The sequence below is a fragment of the Haemaphysalis longicornis genome, unplaced genomic scaffold (genome assembly GCF_048455015.1).
Source record: "Haemaphysalis longicornis isolate Haplotype H1 unplaced genomic scaffold, Haemaphysalis longicornis Haplotype H1 scaffold_1, whole genome shotgun sequence".
In the NCBI taxonomy this organism is placed as follows: domain Eukaryota; kingdom Metazoa; phylum Arthropoda; class Arachnida; order Ixodida; family Ixodidae; genus Haemaphysalis; species Haemaphysalis longicornis.
In genome coordinates this window covers 469,633,768-469,654,063 of record NW_027526203.1, presented here as the reverse complement: position 1 = coordinate 469,654,063, position 20,296 = coordinate 469,633,768, and the positions used below count along the sequence as shown (strand labels likewise).

Genomic DNA, 20,296 nt, shown 5'->3' with positions numbered 1-20,296 from the left:
AAACGAAGTGCTGCTGTCAACGTCCAGCTGGTGACAGAACTCCGTCCACATCCCGGATTCGACCGCCTCCTCGTACTGTTCATCTTGCACGCTTTCACTGCACAGGGGGGAAAGGCCGGACTTATGCCAGCAGTTCCTAATTGTAGCCTGTGTTACTGAGCACCAGGAGCCTGTCAGCATCTCGGCCGCCTGCCTGACGTTGATGGGGTCATTCTTGCCAATCCTTATGTTGATTAAAATCCTCTGAACAAGTCGCCGTCGGTACTCTACCTTCAAGTTTTGAATGATGCCCAAGTCGAGCGGTTGAAGCACAGCAGTGCAGTTTGGCGGGAGGTACTCGATGCGCACATTGCTTAAGTGGACATCGACGACGTGTGCAGAGCAGTTGTCCACAATCAAAAGAATCTTTCTTTGTGCTTTCCGCATTTCTTCATTTATGCTGAGGAGCCATTCGCTGAAAATATTCCTGGTCATCCATGCTTTTTTGTTGCTTTTATAGATGCATGGCAGGGAAGGGACACCCTTAAAACATCGTGGTTTTGCGTATTTCCCTATCACTAGCGGCTTGAGCTTGTGGCTGCCAGTAGCGTTGCAGCACAGCAGCGCAGTGATTCTTACTTTCGACTGCTTTCCGCCTTTGCAACTGTCATTTTTGAATGCCATTGTCTTGTTTGGAAGAGTCTGATAAAACACACCCGTTTCATCGGCGTTGTATATGTCATCGGGTGAATATCCATTAATGATATCCCGCAGTTTGTCATCCCTCCAGGTTCTCGCTGCTTCGTGGTCGGCATCCTTGCTTTCACCGCAAATCGTTTTCCATGCGATCCCATGCCTATCCCGAAATCGGGTGAGCCATCCGCTACTTGCTTCGAAGCCGCGAACGTCCAGAAGAAAAGCAAATTCCTTCGCTTTGCCTTGTATCATCGGGCCGGACCCGGGGATATCTTGGGATCGCAGATCGCGGAGCCATACCGCAACGGCATCGTCCACTTCCTTAAAATATCCCGTGCAAAGTCGTTTTCTAGTGCCACTCATCGAAGTCTCTCCTTGGAGCTGCGATTTTTGTTTAACTATGGTTGACAGCGTCGACGGTGCAATGCCGTATTCCTTCGCAACGTCCACTTGCCTTTCACCGCTGTCCAGACGCTGAAGGATTTGCAGCTTGTCTGACAGAGACAACCGCTTCCGCTTCGTAGAACTCATTGCGAAAGTGGGCGCTTGACGCACGAACTGCAGTCCAAAAGCAGGCACACCACAACGTTTACGTGACCACAGCCAGCACACACAAACTAAGACGCGCCATTTTTTTTCCACTCCCGCACAGCCGCTGTGCCGCCGTGGTTCATCTATCTCACCGCCGCTGTCTTAGCAGCGCTGTCAACGCCAGCGATGTTGCGCCGCCACTGCTGGAACGGCTATTTTCGGTTGGCTGGCGTCGGCTGCGACAGCGATGTAGAGGGCAAAACTTCGTTGAACTGATTTCAAAAATGAACCCGGGTCCACTGATCAAGTTCGTTTAACTGAAATATTCGCTATTCCGATATTCGTTTAACTGAAAGATTTTTGCATTGAGTTCCAAAGAAAACCGCCGGGGATTTTTTAAAAGTTCGTTATTCTGAAATATTCGGTAAACCGACGTTCGTAGAAATGAGAGTTCACTGTACTACTACTAAATTGCGGAAAAGAAGCCACAGTCGGTCGCCTTTGTTTGCCGCGTGTTATTTTTTTTTTAATATGAAGTGAACATTAGGTTCACTGCACTGCACCATGGAGAGTTCCTGAGTCTCTGTATCCTTCGGTGCAGAAAATGTCTCTTCAAAATTAAAAAAAAAAAAAAGCACTGACAAGCGAGGCACATGCTTGTGGCAGGGATCTGATTTCTAGATAGAAGACTTGGTATGGTAAATTTCAATGCACGGAATGGTGCAGAGTGCTACTCCACAGTCCTCGCACGAGGTGTGCAGACTGTGGAGATTGCCGTTCGGAGAATCTCTCTTTTCGACTAATACATAGAAATTTCTGGGTTTTGAACTGTCCCCTGAAGAATAATTATTGCCAGAAACACATTTAGTTCTTCCAACGTCAACTCCATCCAAGTCACTTGGCTCAAGTTATGCCGAGCGAGAACTGTTCAGCGTAGCGGTTGGTTTCGCGGACAATCAAGCCAGCTATTTCATTGGTTATAAACAATTCAAGGTACCGCGCACAATTTACATCCTCTGTCACGGGTACATTCACACCAGGCTTGGCCGTGAAAACAAACCTTGGAGGTGCCGGTGGCGGTTTGTTTATATCTATCGGCGTCCACTGCCGACACGTTGAGACGCTGTCGTCGTCTGAATCCGATGATTCTGAGAATATATGCTGGTCTGCGTCGTCGCTTCCACTCTCTGATGAGAATCGCAGTTCTTTACTACCCGAGTCCGAGGAAACTTCCGCAAACACATTTTCTTCTTTTTTCCGGAGCGCTGATGGTGCCGGTATGCACGCGCACAGAGGAGGACGCCATTTTTAAATCCCTATTTCCAGCATCAAAAAGTTTCTCAACCAAAATGCATTATTTGAGAGCTTTGAGTGTGGTTTAAAAATTTTTACAGTGCCATCTATTGAAGTCAATTTAAACTAAACAAAATATTTCAAGGTAGCTAGACTGCAGCAGCACGCAAGTGTTTGTTTTAGCGTGGACGAGCATAGCTCGTCTTCGGTGGGAGTGGTACAAATCGTGTGGACAAGCTCAGCTAGTCCACGGTAGGCAAAGCGTTATCTGCAACAAGCCCAAATTTTTCAAGAAAATTGGTGATGGTCGATTTTTGGTCTGGGACATTTTGCATGGAGTGAACCAGCTCCTGTGAGATGCAAGCCAGGTTTAAGGAGCAGTTGGCATTTCACATTTCTTAACATGTGCCACTTTGAGGCAGCATAGAAATCCTGCTTATTCTTCCAAATGGTCTTTTTTTTGGGCATAACTGCGCCACAGTTGTGCCAAAATGTGCCCCTGAAGATTAGTGTACCCAGCAAACGATTGTATTAAAGGGACACCAAAGTGTAAAAGGCAGTTGATTTGTATCAGTAGGTCGAGTGTCGATTGTGGACATAAATACACCACTCAAAGCAGCAGTAGGCACTTACTGATACAGAAAATGCCAACAGCATGAAAGCAGGATTGCTGCCTCCATTCAATTTCCTGCACGCCATTTTATGTCATCACGAATCTTGAATGGTGAAGTGCAGGATTGGTGGGGCTTGCCTAATCAATTTTCTGAAACAAACACTGAAGCAGCAGGGACACTCAAATGTAAAATTAATGTATGCAGCAACTTTTGTTCATCATGTGCACTTTGGGAGACACAAACGTCAAGCTAGAAAACATTATAAAATAGGATGCCTCACCCCAGGTGGTAGGCTTTGCCTCAGTTGTGATTTCGTAAGGCAGCGTGCTGCTGAGCCCAAGGACACGGGTTCGATTCCCGGCCGCTTTTTTGATAGAAGCGAAAAGCAAAAATGCCCACGTGTTGAAGATTTCGGTGCACATTAAGCATCTTCAAAGGGTCAAAATTGATCTGGAGCTCTCCACTAAGGCACGCCTCATAACCTGTGTAGTTTTGGCTCATTATACCGCATAATCAATCAGTCAATCAATCAGTTTTGATTTCACTGAGGTGCTCCACCTTGTGTGCTAGTGCAATCAAAGCGTGCATGCACACGAGTGAACGCAACAGCCTACCGTACCTACCTATACTACCCCTAGCGCATTCATATGTAACGGCCAGTGGAAATTCAGGTATCAGAGCAATTGGCTTGAAACAAAACGGCTGACAGCCGCTTGAGAAATTCCTCGTGCATTTTTAATGCTCCCATGTGGCTGCACATCCCTGGAAAGCGGTGTCAGAGTTTCTAGCCCCACTCTCTGGGTGGAGTTTGATGACAAGTCTACCTGGGCGCTGCTAAAATGGTGTCAAAAAGCACCCCTTTTTGATTGGCTTCTAATCATTGCTGCAACGAAAGTGAAAGCCAATGAGAAGAAGCTGTTGCATTTTTTGCGCGGGACATTGGGGCAAGAATGAAAATAAAGAGGACGATTCAGGGGTCGACAGAAAGGAAGAGAAGGAAGGCGAGCAGCGTTCGGACGCCATGGTTGCAGGAGATTAAGCAATTCAGTCTGATGTAAACAGAGATTTTCTTTCTCTATGGTGGCTTCGGAATCCTTTCTTCAACACAAGCACTCAGAATGATGGCGACAATCGAGTAAAACTGAAAATAGGGCTTTGGCTTGCTCTGGGCACTTTGTCAGATGCTCTTCAACGTTACACAATTATGGAAGGGAAATGGAATGCAGAAATGCCAGCTTTGATTAATTTCACAGCAAACAAGGCATAATTGTTGGTTCAACTTCTAAACATATGATTTTTCAATTGAAAGAACAAGGTAATTAGCCTTAAGCGTCCCTTTAAGGAAAGGTAGGTGCTTATTTGTGTGGCCATATTCGACATTCACAGCCCCTGACTGCTTTGCAGCACATGATCACGTGATGTCACTTATCAGCGGACAGGCAGAGCTCACAGTTTCAAGTTTTCAGCTTGCGCTAAGGGCGGCTTCGAACAATTTTCTGTCCTTTTCATTGCATTTGTTTGCACATTTCCCAGCCAGATTTCACTTCCTCATCACACAAATATTTCTTGCGTCTGCCCACGAAAAGTTAGAGAATTAGAAAAATGTTATCGTTTCAGACAATGTGAGGGCAGCTATCTTGCCTCCCCACCTGCTTCAAGTGGCATCACAGGTGTGCTTTTATCTTTGAGAACGACCACAGATAAGCAGGCCGGTGTGGTGCCAGTCAAGCCTTTGTGCTCATCATAGCTCAATAACATGGTTGTTGTTCTGAGATTTACAGCTCTTCCCTTGACTGGCATTGTTCCTGAATTATCGGCCTTCGATGTGGGAGTGTCAGATATTGTGTTTAAATAAGTTTTGATGTAGGTTACAAATGTTCTATCCAATGTTATTCTAAAGTGAGGGCATTCGGCTAAAATATGTGCATTGATTATTTCAGTTACCTTACAATAAATTTGAAAGTGGTTACTTTCATCTTGCATTGTAGTGCTTTTAACTGTTCTTAACTGCCTGCCTGAATGGCTCTGTAAAGTATATGCCCAGAAGTTAACCTATATGCTTGTAGGCAAAGCAGATGCTCAGAACTTCGAATGATCTTGTCGCTTCTAAAAAGCCACACTCCTGGCCATGCAAAAAGGGCCTGTAGCTAACTCATCGCGACCCCCTCTTGATGCAAGAGTGAGTCTGCCGCAAACCTTACACCTTCTGTGCATCTGCTGTTGTAGTTGAAAGTAGATAAGTAAAATAATTGGTAGTTAGTGCTGCCTGTCCTGTCACTTTCATGTCCTGGTCATTTTATACACTTGTGTTGCGGTATGGGCTATGTATACAGTACAGCAATGTTTCCATGTAAGTAGTCTGTTCAGAGCCACTCCTTTCTGTTGTTGTTAGTGTAGCATTGTCAGTGGTATTTGCTAGTAGCCTCCTCGCATGGTACCAGTATGTTTCCACCTCCAAGTAACTCCTCGAGAACTGCCATAGCTGCTCCAAACTGTCATCTTTCCTGTTTTGTGACCTGCTGCACAATTTGAAGGGCTGCCTTGGATAACAATGCGAAGGCGACAGGACTGGCACTAACTGAAATTTTTCATTTTTATGCTTTGCATGCTTTCAAACACAACTGCAGATGTGCAGACAATAGAATCTGGGGCAGGAAGTTTCCAGAGTGACTTCTAAAAAGCGGCACTCATTTTTATTTAAAGAAAACAGGGCACACTAGTGCAACGTGATCCCCCTCCATTCCCACTTTTGCTGAACATATGGTTGAGGGTACAGCTCATCTCGCAAGCTCGAGACGTGGAATGCAATATCTGGGAGCATCCAGAAGACCCTTCAAAGATTGGGAACATTTCATATGCCAGGTTTTTACAGACACGGTTATTAAAGGTGACACAAAAGGCTGAATAACCTCTTGTTCTAACTGAAAGATCACTGATGGAGGCGAAAAGCAAAAACGCCCGTGTGTACGAGATTTCGGCGCACGATAAAGATCCCCAGGTGGTCAAAATTAATCCGGAGCCCTCCACTACGGCGCGCCTCATCGCCTGCGTTGCGTCGGCGCGTTAAACCCCTCAATCAATCAATCAATCAATAACTGAAAGATCACGCATTTTGTCGCTCTGTTTGCTTTTGTTCAATGCTCAACAATGCCTTGTTTCCTGAAAAATAAATAACAGCAGCTGGCATTTGAGGTTTCCCTTCCTTCCTTTTTATGTTTCCGAAAACGTCACAAAGAGCCCAGAGCAAGCAGAGCCAGATTTGACTCGCCGTCTTCCTGACAGCCTTTTCTCATTGCTTTCACTTTGATCACAGCCAATCAGAAAGGGCCCTTCAACGCCACCTTACTGTGGCAGCGTACAGGCATGTTTGGCCACCAGGCCCAGCGCTTTGTGGGCAGAGCTTGGGGGCGGTAGTGAAGCTTCACAGCAAGGCCCAGGACGTGCCGCCACCTGAGAGCAGGCGTTGAAAATGCACATGCAGCTCTCCACAGAAGTTGACAGTGGTCTCGTTTTGATTGCGCTAATAATATCTGTCTTGCCACTGGCTGTTTCATATAGATATATGTGCTAGTGGTCAGTAGGTATGGTAGGCTCTCGCTTTCACCCGAATGCATGTATTTTTTGTCTGCACTTGTATGCAAGATGAAGCATTCATCTGCGTAATACATATACCTAAAGAATTTAAAGACAATGCTTACTACAAGTACAAATATTGTAGAAGTAAAACATTAGCATTGCTGCATAAAATGAAGGAGCAATATTACTTATTGAACTAACCAACATACACTGAAGAAAATGTGGAAGGTCATTAAATCAGTAATTAATTTAAATGACTCCAAAATAGTTCTACCAGAAGTTGCTCTACCTAGCAATGCTGAAGCAGACATTGTGCGCAAGTTTAACAAGCCTTTTTCCACGGTAGGTTACAACTTGTCCTCCCAATTTCCATCCCAGAGTGACCCTGAATTACCGGCTCATGTATTACTCATTTGTGCATGATAATATAGATGCAACTAAGATCATAACAGTTAAAGGTATCTCTGGAGCAAAAAGTCCTGGAGCTGACGATGTTTCGATATCTGCCATTAAACAACATATTCAGGAACTCGCTGAGCACCTTGCAGTTATATTCAACATGTCTGCCTCTTTGGGTACCTATCTGGGCTGCCTCAAAATAGATAAAGTGAAACCAATACATAAGAGTGGGGATATCAATTATAACCATAATCACAGATCGATCGATATCTACGAGTTCAGTAAACACAAGTATTTGAAAAACTACTAGTCAAACAAATAACCTGTTTCCTAGAAAAATATGACATACTGGCACATTCAGCATGGACTTCACAAAAGCAAGTTCACTGCTACAGCAGTAACCTGTCTTATGCCTGTGCTACACGCCCGTTTCAAATTCCTTCCAAAGGCCGTTGAACCAATTGTCTATCGAGTGCCTTATTGTAAATACATGGGGCGCAGTTGCGGGCGAGAGTACAATTGTCAATTGAAAGTTACCGTGTAGCACAGGCATTAGTGAATTAGTAAATAATGCTCTAAACAACAAAGGATACTTCACTGGCATTTTTATTGGTATCAAGATAGCCTTCTATTACTGGCACATTCAGCATGGACTTCACAAAAGCAAGTTCACTGCTACAGCAGTAACCTGTCTTATGCCTGTGCTACACGCCCGTTTCAAATTCCTTCCAAAGGCCGTTGAACCAATTGTCTATCGAGTGCCTTATTGTAAATACATGGGGCGCAGTTGCGGGCGAGAGTACAATTGTCAATTGAAAGTTACCGTGTAGCACAGGCATTAGTGAATTAGTAAATAATGCTCTAAACAACAAAGGATACTTCACTGGCATTTTTATTGGTATCAAGATAGCCTTCTATTGCGTCAACCACAGCATTCTCATAGAAAAGCTAGAGCGATATGAATTTAGAGATGCATTTCTACGGTTTCTTCACAGCTACGTTACTGGGTGTAAACAATTTGTCAAAGTAGACAGTACTGCCTCAACTGCTCAACCAGTTACCTGTGGAGTGCCACAAGGATTTTTGGGATTAATACTTTTCTTTATGTAAATGCCTTACCCTTAGCACTTGAACATGGAAACGCTGTTGTGTATGCAGACGATACTGTGATTTACTTCTGGGGTAAAGATCTAACTACAATAAGAAATACAGCCAATCCTGATCTCTTAAACGTATCATAATGTTTTAAAAACAATAACTTAACATTAAATGTTTCAAAAACAAAATATATTATGTTCTCCAACCCTTATAAGACCCTGAACAGCCCAGCCAGACTGACCTGATCTTAGATGGCAACCCTCTTTATCGGGTACATAAGCACAAATATCTTGGAATAACTTTGGATTGTTATGTGAATTTTAAAGGTGCAATCAGTTGGCTTGAGAGTGTTTTGTTTTGTTGTTAAAATCCAGGTGTTATTTCCCTCTACATACATTGAAAATCGTTTACTGTTCAATTTTTCATTGCAAAATATCTTATTGTGTTGAGACTTGGGGCCTCACATATTCTACCTACCTAAATTGTGTCACAATTTTACAAAGAAGAGCCCTTAGGATTATGACCTACACTAAAGTAAATCACAGTTCTGCTATCCTATTTCAAGATTTAAACATAATGTCACTGCATAAAATAAGAGATTATAAAATAGCATACACGGTAAAAAATATACAACACAACGTTCCGTTCCAGCCTTTGATTTTTATCTGGCCACCATTTCAAATGCGAAATACTCAAACTTGCGTTTCAACCTACCATAGTGCACAATGAGTATGGCAAATGCACCAACTGCTTATTTTAGGGTGGTTCTATGGAATTTCTTGCCTGTACATATAAGAACAGATGCCGGTCTTACAAGAAGCATAAAACTATTTATCTGCAGCGATTCGTACACCTCACCACAATAAACATACATCAAAGAGTTTGAGATGACCAGTTTCAAATATGTAGGTTCACGCTCTTATTCCATTATTGTTTTTTTTTTTCTTGGGATTCTACACTACACTAAAATTGCTTTATTCTAGTAACCTGAGCCCATCATTGTCACCTGTTCATCAAGTTTTTATAATGTACTCCAGCTGGTTGGAGCAATAACTTTGATACGTGTTCTTTGGGTTATTGTGTAATGTTATTGTTTGTAAAAATTATCTCAGATCTTTTTGTGATTCCTATGTTACACTGAATATGTATGTAGGTATGTGCATCAACCATTAGCACCATTCAGTGTCAATCATGTTTTCTACGTGTACTCCTGCAATTTGGAGAGATTAACTCATTAACCTTTTTTGCATAAGTGTTGCTATCTGTCATTTCATGCTTGTCCCACAAAATGTACCTGAAATCTGTATTGCATGGGCCCACTTTCCAGCCAGATGGCAGAGGGCCCAGATAGTCAATGTTTCTTAATTGCAAAAATGCTCAAAGAATTTTTTTCTTATTAATACACATTATTCTTTCTTCCTCTTCTTAACACCTGCATGGCCAGCAAAACTTTCCACGCAATTTATTTTAAATTTAAATGTTCTGCTGCCTCAGTGTTTGTTTCAGAAAAACACATAGGCACGGTCCACCAATCCCAGTTCACCATGCACTTACAATTTGTGATGCCACAAATTGTAGGGCATGAGAGTATGTGGGGTGTTGACATTTGTCTTGGCACTTGTCTCATTTTCTGTGTTAATAAGTCACTGCTGCTTCTACAAGTGGTGTATTTGTTTTCACGACACTCTTGTTTCACTTGAGAGTAGGGCTTGTCGTTACAGTAGACCGGGTGGGCTGTGTTTATTTGTTCAGTGTACCTTTTTACAATGCCATACTGTTAGGCGTGACATGATTTGTGAATGCCGGCCTTCTTCCCTTGCTAAATGATTTGCGATAGTGTTGCTGGGTATGTTGCATTGTTATCAGCAAGCACCGTACTTGCCCCTGGCGCAACTAGTAGTGTAACGCAAAAGGAACGTTGGCATGCTTGGACATGGTCCTGTCACCAGCTGAATGAAGTAGCACTGTTAAAGGGCACACTGAACCAAATAACCACACTTCTGGTATCTGCCTTATTGAGAGGCCTATAACCTCAAGCTCTCAATGAAATGGCAGCACCTGCAGGGGTTTTAAAGACAAGCAGGTTGATGGGGCAATTTGTATCAGATGCTGTGCACTTCGTTGTTTGCAAGTTTCTTTAGTTCTGCTGTGCAGATTTCGGTGCACATTAGAAAACTGCCAGTCATCTAAATTATTCCATAGCTATCCGTTGTGGCACTCTTCATAGTCCAGGTGTAGTTTTGGTGTCTGAAACTCCAGTTGAAACTTTTGTTATCTAAGAATAATGTAAGGTCAAACTTGATTGAATTTTATCTCCTCAAAGTCTTTGCTTTCCTGTGGACAGTCCGCTGTGTGCAGTTTCAATGCTGCATGTTTGTGGCCCTCTCAGTTGGATGGTGGTCGGTGTCAATACAGCTCTTGTTTCTGCCTATCTTTTCTTCCTTCCTGGCAGCTACTATCATGGTGGTGGGGATCCTTTCAGCCCGGTACTACCTCAGGAGAAGGCAGCAGTCTCACAGTCCCACTGAAATCAGCTCTCTGGTGGCCGAAAGCCGCCGAGATCCCATCTACACTGGCCTCTAGCCTTGGGTGGCCGCCTCCTCTGAGGACTTCACCGCTGTGTCCGAGGCTGACTGCCTTGTTGCAAGTATAAAGTACACGTTGGCTAATGTTTTGGTTCCCAGCGCGTGTACCTCACAGCCATTTTACAGCCCACAGATGGCAGGGGGGCATTGAAGAAAATAAGAAGTAAATAAAAGTCAGCAAATGTCCACAATGTATTTTTGTGGCTCAGCAGGTAGATATGCCCTTGACAGCTGTAAATGCAAAGTTCCTCTGCATCACAATCACGGGCTTTGTGTCTCTGGCTTGCTGTGCACACGTCGCTTGACAGAAACGTGCACCTTTGTCTGTGGTGCGGGCAGGGGCCAGGAAGTGGTAGAGTGGATGTGCTTGCACTGCACTGCGAGTCTCTTCCCGCCAGCTGCAGCCCCAAAGAAGCACAAGCGGGAGGGAGATTGGCGGGCTTCCTGGTTTCAGCATCATCGGTGGCTGTATGAGGGAAAGGTTGTGTGAGCAGGAGGGTGCTGCTAGGCAATGCCCAGATGATGCACTATCTGCTCCTGGCTTTGGCTGCTGTCCAGTGGGAAGAGCAGGGTGACATGCAAAGTCCCTTGGAGTTAGTACGCTGTGCGTGGCCTCTAGCATGTGCTGAGCAGCAAAAGATGCTAGTCTACGCTTCAACTTTTGCTGTTTGGTCACCATGCCACCAAAGAGGAGTATATAGCTGCTAAGCAACTGTAGCTAGCAGCATGTCTCTGCTTATACCCCGAAGCTTCTCATACTGAGGATCTGAACTCTTTTGCGGCTTGTTAGAACCTGTTGGGTCATGTGAAAGAACAGTCCAGGGGGAGAAACCTCAGCTTACTTGTGTCAGTCACCACAGATCCACAGCTGAAACAGGAACCGGAGAACAGGCTGCACATAACATATAGCATTTTTAAGGTACTAACGCTTTGTGATGGCAGTGGCACAAGCTATACACAAATAAACAAGCTACACCCAATTTTGGCAAAAGTTTTAAGCAGCAGTACTACAAAGTTTACTCTAGTGCTACAGTAATCGGGAGCCATTAGAGGCTAGGGTTAGCGCTGACTACCTGCACGAAACCTGGCATGGGGAAACTGGAGCACAACTTGGAATAACTGTCATTCGTGCTGCAGTCTACTTAGCTGGCCACCTGAGGGTCGTAGGAACGGGGGATCACACCGTGCCTGGAATATCCAGGGTAAGCACAGTTTTTAAAAATAAAGCAAAAAAAGTCTGCATGAACAGTGGGAACAGTAATTTACATCCACTAATTTTGCTGGGAAACTAAAGTTCTTTACAGCCTCAGCATAAAGAGGCCATGAAGACGAAACAGAACTTCCTTCGATTTGAAAGAACTAGCTCACTCAACTTAATTCCAGTCCTGAAACATTTCTTAATTGAAAAAATTTAATATTAAGAAACTTTAAACTTTCATGCCACACAACGTTGTCAGGGATGTAATGGGAGTACCAAAAAACAGCTATCGGTGTGTTAGCTGAACATTGGCGTTAAACTGATACGATCAAACGGAACTAAAGCCACCAAAATTGTGCAGTTGCAATTCTCAGCAGTGGCTTTGGTCAGCAGCCACCAATAGCACAATCAATCAATTTATCTGGTGTGATAAGGATTTCTTTATTCTTGTTATCATCACTGGCTTCATCATTGTTGTGTAAATGCAGTCTCTTGAATTGCCCCTTCAAGGTCCAGGGGGGCACCTTGCCGGTCTCTCCCACCCCACCCCCCATGCTACTCCGTGCACAGCCAGGTTAGAAAACACCCCAAGTGTTTATCAACATATCAACATCATTTTCTCTTGGAGAAACTGCTTTGCCAGGAAGTTTTAACGAGAGCTTCCATTGTTTTTTGGGAGCAAGACTTTGTTTGCCATTGTGCATTTTAGTCAGATTTTTAAAGCAGTTTTAACAGCTAATACAAATAAGTCTTAGTGAAAGCTTCACTTGTTACACGTACACAGTGTTTTAGTAAATATTTCACAGAAGAGGCTAAAAATGCTTAGTTCACAAAGTTTTGCCATATTAACTTCTCTTTATGTACTACCACTGCATTCTTTGTTTTGTCTGAATGTGTAACATCAAGTTGAAGCATATCATTATTTTCCTTGTCGGCAGAAACCGTAGCAGTTCTAGTCAGTCACATTTTATAGCTAACATATAGATTGTGAGCCGGCCTACCTGCTGAAATAATTTCAAAGCATGTAGTTGATGTATGAGCAATTTGTGGTGCAGTATACCTATCTGGCTGTTTCGAGACATTGTTACTTGGAAGAAGTTGTTGCTTTATCTATGAAACAATTCCAAATAAAGGTGAGAAGTTTTTTTGCCCAGTGTAAAACCTGTGCTCTCATTGTGGCGCACTAGTTAGTGGCAGAGTAGTCAAAGAAGGGATGTTTTGTCTGTTGCCCAACTGCGCATTTCTTCCAAATTTGGCAGTACCTTTTTTCAGTCTTGAAATTTGAAACTGTCTTTTTTTTTTGCATTAGCAGCTGTTGGATATTGAAAGCTATGACAAATGAAGGGATATATTTAACCCTAGTGTGGTTAAATCAGTGGCGAGTGCAGGGAGTGTTGCGTGTTGTTGTGCCACTGTGAGCCGTCTTCTTTCGGGCAGTATTGTGTCTCAGCTTTTATGTTGTGGATATTTCTTTGCTAGATAATGAACGCAACTTTTTTTATGTTGCTCGGTGTTGTTCTACCAGCGCATATTGCTGTTTAGGAACAGCACACAGGAGGGCCGCATGCTTGTCCACTATAAGAAGTGGGCAAGAGTGTTGGGCTCAAAACTCGCCCGATATGTTTTTGTCGTGTTGCTTAATTGTATCGTTGGTTACAAGGTCCCCTTGCCTAGCTAATGAAGTGCTGCGTACTGCTACGTGAAGTATCCTGTGAATAAGAAAGAAAAGTTGCCACGATGTTTTAAAGGAAATAGATTTGTCGTGGCCATGTCTTGTAGCGAGTAAAACTTCACGTTTTATGGACAAAGTTTGTCGAGTTGCATTGAAGAAGGCGTTGCACAGTTGTATGATGTCATTGTTAATAACATCGCACAGCCGTTTTTGTTTAAATATTGTTGCCTACCAAAACATCCCTTCAAATAGCCCACCTAGCTGAAATAGAGGGAAAATTGGATGGAAGTATAGGAGGGGCTTAACTGTTGGTGCGCAACCTAAAGTAAAATTGAAAATGTTGTGGCAGCTGAGCCAGAAATGCAACCCCGTATTTGCCATTGTCAAAACCTTTGAACTAATGAACATTAACCATCAAGCAACACACAGGGGTGAGACAGCTGCGCATTTTGCGCATTTTTTATACAATGCCGTTTTCCTGCGCCAAGCTGCTCCAAAAGCACAAAATTGCGAAAATTGCGCCAGACTGCTTCAAAACAGACTGAAAGGCACGGATTTTGATGCTCATGTCAGTTTCAGCGGGAAAGAAAGACTCCCACATCTCGGTCACCGCTTTTATCGTCGGCCAATCGCAAACGCAGAAACAGCACAAATTAATAGACTGAAATGAAGCAAACGATAGCTTCTAAAACGCGATTGGCTTTCCGTCCGTGTTCGCTGAAACGGCCTTCCCGATTGGGCATCGCTGTGGCAACAAACATATATGACTGCCACCTGATCCGGCTGCTGCTGGGTACTTGAGGTGCTCAGTGGGCATTGCCGATATTTTCCCTTTTTTATTTTACACTATCAGCTGGGTTCCAGTCTATTCATTCTATCTGTTGTGGCTCTGAACAGTGACATTAACGCGGGGATAAGGTTTGAGATTGGTGCCAGATTACGGGAAGCTGCGCGGCTCGAAAGAAGTTCATTGAAATGGGATGCCCACGACTTCGGCGTGGTTTGTCCTTGAGGGCAAAACGCGGTGCGCGCGTCTATAATCGGGGCTCATGAAGTGAACTTTTTTGGCCCGTTGTGGTGTTACAAAACGCTGAGTTGTTGCTGTGTTTGAAGCGAGATCGCGAGCCTCGGGAATGGAGCGGTCAGCACAAAAGTTGCGGGCTGCTGCGCTGCGGCTCTGCGACCTGTTCAGGCAGCGTCCAATTAGCTGCAGGACTGCTTGGTTACCATAGCACGCGAGTAACAGCACTTGATGTATTCGAAGTGAAATTTAATGCCAAAATCTGGGTGGCTAAACGTAGTAACGCTACTCAAATGACAATGGGGTGAACGTGCACCTCGGGGATTGAAACGGGTAGGCTGGTGGGGCTATGCGACCGTCAGCTCGAATCCCTACTGTTGCCGTGACTACACTCGTTCGTACAATGCAGCCTGGGATTACAAAAATATTAATTTGACCATTCAAAAGGGTAAAAAACACACCATAATTGCAGAGGCCTTAAATTTGATTATGTTAATGGCAGTTTTCGAAACACAATATCACCAGTTAGTAAAAAAGTACTAGTGCCATTAGTACTTTGTGATACTCTTAAAAAACACTTTCACGTAAGGCTGTTTCAGTGTTCTCTGTATTTAAAAGTGATTGAAAAGTGTACTTGACCCCCAAAATAACTGAAAATTATTTTTTAAGCTCATGAGACGTAACAAATGTCGTTACTGCTCCAAATCAAGATTCTTCAGCTCCAAAATCGACATTTCGCTGCTCCAAAAACTGCTCCGAAATCTCTTTGGGCTGTCTCACCCCTGAACATGCAAAAAAATGTCTGACTATGGCTGCGTTCCAATTCGCGCACAGCTTGGTAGACAGCCTACGAAGTAGTCTAACTAGACGTCTAAAGGAATAAAATTGGAACGACGCCGCGGTCGCAAGCGCAGCACCAGCGCAGACGACAGCGTCGTAGCAGACATGTTGAGATGCGCAAGCCGCAAGTTTCGTAACTAATATTACCGTTGTTATTACAAACGTTACGTAATTAAAAAATTAAACAAAGTCATCATCATCACTATTTAAATAAAGGAACAAGTGTTTTTGTTTTAACATTAATACGCAAAAAGGTGGTGCTGGCGTCACTTATTAGTTTAGACAGGAAGGTAGCCTGCATCGTTGCTGACTTTGATGCTGTCTCCTCGAAGCACTCTTCGTTGACTGCTTCGTTTGAATTGGAACGGGGCTTAACATGGCGTACTGTTCGCTAAGACGGCAACAAAGCTGTCTAAACGGTAAATTGGAACGCACCCTATCACACAGGTTGTTGAACATGATTGGCAATAAGGGAGAAGGTGGCACTGCCAACGTGACTTGCTTGTGGAGCTGGTCAACTTTGGACCCATCTAAGTCAGTCGGTACAGACTTGAAGGACTAGGCACCAACTTTGTGACTGATGACCACACTTTCGACATGAAATTCCCCTCTTCTTTTTAAGCATCTGTTGCATTTCACCGCCCCTAAACATTGACAGGTTGAGTAACATGATTTTTGGAAAACTTGATGGCTTCTTTGGATTTGGAAAAGCATTGCTGAAACCAGTTATGAATCGAATTTGCGTTGCTCTCTTTTCTATTATTATTTAGACCTTCAAGGCTGAAACTTGTCACAGCAAGGGGCAACTCTACTAAAGATGACAGTTTTTTCTTGTTACTCGTTCTTTGCTTACTTTGCTTTTGCTGAAGTCAGCCTTTTCAGCAGACCAGCTAAAACGACCTTTCCTTTTTTGACCTCCTCCCCTTCTCGAGCAATCCAGTGAGATCATTTCTAGAAGTGGGCTGTCTTTCAAGCCCTATACCAAAGAGGAAAATCACGTGAAGAAACTCTGTTGGGTTATCTCTGGGAATGTTGCGGTACTATTTTGAGTTTGTGTCAACAACCACCTGTGCATTCATAGCCCCGTGTGTGATTTGTGGTCATCAGTGTAGTCGGGCATTCGGAACTGCTGTGGTCTGCCCCGCTGCGCTGCAGCACTGCCGCCTCTGGCCATTCCCACCGCGTGTGGGCATGCGCAGTTGCCAACTGGCGTCCCATCAGTGTGCACGCTTGTTATGCAAGCAGGATGCTTTGTTGTTTTCAAGTGTCTCTTCAAGCTGGCAGTCAGAATTATTCGTGTGATCAGCTGCTGGTTTAGAAATGTTCGCTTTTGGGTCAGTTTTCTTTTTTCATTGTGGAAAAAAAAAGACTGCTCAGTGTGCGCTATGCTGAAGTGGCTTCAGTGGGCTGAGTTGAGCGTTGGAATGCACTGGAACGCGTAACGTAATGTTGGCAGCATTGTTTTTCGCTCCTGCGAATTCCATAACAATTACTGTTTTTGCGAATCAGCTGATAAATGGCTTCTCAGAGGTTGGGTGCCTTTTTTGTTCAATGTAAGGCAGCCAAGTCAAGATAGTGTGTGTGTGTTTGTGCCCACCAGGGCAACCATTGCCAAAAGGTGGTGCATTGCGAGGGTCTCGTGATATCCTACCAGGTCTGTCCCTGCATGCGTAAAGCCGTGAAGCAAGTGGCCACAGTGTGCGTGTGCTGGACTGCTTCGGCTGGATAAAACTCCTGGAGTAACATTGCGAAAAATGGAACAGCAAGGCTGCTTTTGCCACAGCTGAATGTACAGTTGGCCGGCAGTGACCAACGGACCACCAGGCTTCTCGTGCTAGCATTGCCGGATAGTCTGTGGGAGTGCCGAGGGGTATGGCAATCTCACACACAGACTATATGCCTAAGTGTGGCACAGGGGGTATTGCTGAAACGAAAAGCCTGATGGTTCACTCTTTGCTTTTCACTGCTTGGCTGTACATTTGCTTGGCTGTACATTTTCTCACCCGCCTGCTGTTTGCGGCCATTGGCATTCTTCCGTAAACATAGGCATACTGCCAAGCATTGTCTGATTGTGTCATTTAGTTTAGTGTTTATTCTTCTGGGCTACCCTTGGGCATTACTTTTCTTCCCCCCAAGGGAGTGCAGCATTGGCACTGCTGATTTTGCTCATTACAGTTGTTCTTCACTATTTCTCGCATTATGTAACGTAAATGTAGGTGTGAGTGGCATAAGTTTCACATGCTGAAGGCTGCACAAATCCAGTATTTTTCTGTGTACCTGAAAGTCAATTCCTTACAGTGTGTTTGTCTCGTGTATCAAAATGCTGCTTTGGCTACACTAGTGCAGTCATAGAAACATTATGTATGTGGATGCAAAAAACATTAACTTATAGTGCTAGTTATGCAAACATTGCAATCTTTGTATACCATTGTTAAACTGGCTTGATTGTTATAGCCAGTTGGGGAAGCCAAAGACAAACATCTTTTGTGTGCTAGTCCAACCAAATTCACTTGTTTACAAGTGCGTATTGGCTGCATTAACATTTTCATCAACCTGTTGATTCCTTGTTGATTTTTTATATTTTGGCTTGCTGGTTTTAAGATTATATGGTATAGATATTCTTCTGATGCATATGTCCTTCTCTGCCACACTTTATTTTTTATTCATTTGATTTGCATAAGCCATTTAGTAGATGAAGTTTTGCAGCAAATCATAATATACTCTACCTCTTCAGTCCTGGAGGAATGAAAAATGGCTGTTGCAAAAGGGCCTGAATATACTTTGTGGCTCCAGCTACCAGCTTTTACTATGCAATGTAAGACCACGGGCTTGTATATAGACTTTCGTTCATCGTGGGCTCACTTTGAAAGTGGTTCTTCATCGTTCTTCAGACAGATTAGTACAAACCTACAGGAGCTGAGTAGTTTTAAATTTTGTTCTTTAGCTTGCCACGGAAGGATGGCTATTGTACGCAGTTTTTCCAATTTATGTTTGATTATAAGATTAATTAATAGCATTGATTTTATACAGTATTTGTTTTTCATTATTTGTGTAATGATTGGGTTTCTCAGTGTGTGTTGGAGTCAAATTCGGGGCCCATTTCTCCCCAGCCAAGCATGGCACAATGAAACCAGATTTGAATTGAACCCTTAATCACAGATGCTACAAGCACCTGCAAAGGTATGTTTTTGGCCAGCATCTCATCTGGTGAAAACTTGGTAGATTTTCACACTGCACGATTTTGGAGTTTCTGGCGTGTTGGCAAAGGAATGCCTTCACACTGCAATGTCTACATAGTAGAGAGCAAGTTGCACCATAGCTGTGAACTAGACCTTCCGTCCAAAGTAATTGTGATTTCTTTACTTTGGCTTGTTTATGAAGTTATAGACAGCCGTACTGTGATTGCCGAATAGCATTGCATTCTGAATGATGTTCAGATCTTCCTCTCTTGGCCTTTTGAATGTCTTGTGAGGATCTTCTGGATTAAATTTGTTTGGTGGTATAACACTTTTTTTTACCCACACAGTGCACACCAGTGCATCCATCTGTCAGACTCTGAATTTTGTCTGGTCAATGGACCGTGGCCTTTGTAAGGCTGATGTTTTGTCCATGAATATTTTACGGCATCATTTTTCTCTTTGGACATGTTAGTTCAAGAGTCCACCTATATTCAGACATAATGTTTATTGTAGCAATGTTTTTTTGCTGTTGCAATTAATCAGTAGCTACAGCTAATAAAATCTTAGCAAGTTGCAACAATAGTGTATTGGTACACAATTTTTTATTCGTGCATTTTCAGCTTCATTGAGTCACCTTATTAGGTGTGCTATTCTTGTTTCAATGTTAAATTTTTATGGTTGTGATCATGTCAAAAAATATAGTGGCCCTGTATTCCTTCAATTCCGAGTGTAAAAACTGCAGGAAATAAAATGTGAGAGCTTTCAGGTAATTTAGCTTTCTTTCTGGCCCAGAAAACTGGCTGAGCAGTATCTCTTGGAGCCACCTATCTGCATAAAGTGCATTCATGGACGAACACAATGCGAGCATAAAAATGTGAACCAGAGAACACGAAATTGAAAAGTACTATTCGTGGAGGTGCGTGCTATTGGTTTATTTGAAAATCGCATTTCCTCACTTTGCTACTGTAATTGAGCCACGCGTAATTTTGACTTGCATGGAAAGAAATGCACTATGTGTAGAGCCCCTTACTTTTTGCGGTGGAACATTTCAAATTCTGCGATTCTAGATAGGGGAATTTGCAAAATTCCGCGACAACATTGCAACGGCATAAGGTATATGTAACAGTTCATTTATTAGACACTTCAGATTCCTAACATGCTAGATTTTATTTACAACTGAAGGAAGCTGTTGTGGCTGAGCATCTAGTGATGCTTTGTGGTTTCTTCACCAAGAGAATGGCGTTGTGAGGCACGATGTCACCATAGCGACTGAATGACTTTTCTGTGTCAACAGAGCTGATTGGCACCGACAGGTATTTAAGGGCAATGGAAGAAAGTGTTGGAGTCAGGTGTTCCATCCCAGCCCAGAAAGCCAGGACATCAAAATCTCCACCTGGCTTTTCTTGTTTAGAAAGAAATTGTGAAAAGTCCCTGTCACTAGACTTGAGGTCTTGGGCAGACTTCAGATACACTTGCCATTCAGCAGCTAGGGCTATAAATCCAGGAACGGCCCCAAACTCTGATCTCTTCTCTGAGAGACACCCAACTTGCTGGGGGTCCAAGCACCTCACACTCTTGAAGAACTTCCAAGTGTCAGAGTTCTCCAAGTATACTA

General features: G+C 43.5%; 1 protein-coding gene across 1 annotated transcript in view; it reads left to right on the top strand.

Annotated features, from left to right (window-relative positions):
• Window positions 1-19,446, top strand: part of LOC144156243 (uncharacterized) — a 41,861-nt gene extending 22,415 nt beyond the window's left edge. The window contains exon 7 of the mRNA XM_077688154.1: window positions 10,639-19,446. Coding sequence (XP_077544280.1) covers window positions 10,639-10,769 — 131 coding nt within the window. The 3' untranslated portion in view covers window positions 10,770-19,446. The remainder of the gene's footprint in view (window positions 1-10,638) is intronic.
• The last annotated feature ends 850 nt before the right edge of the window (window positions 19,447-20,296 follow it).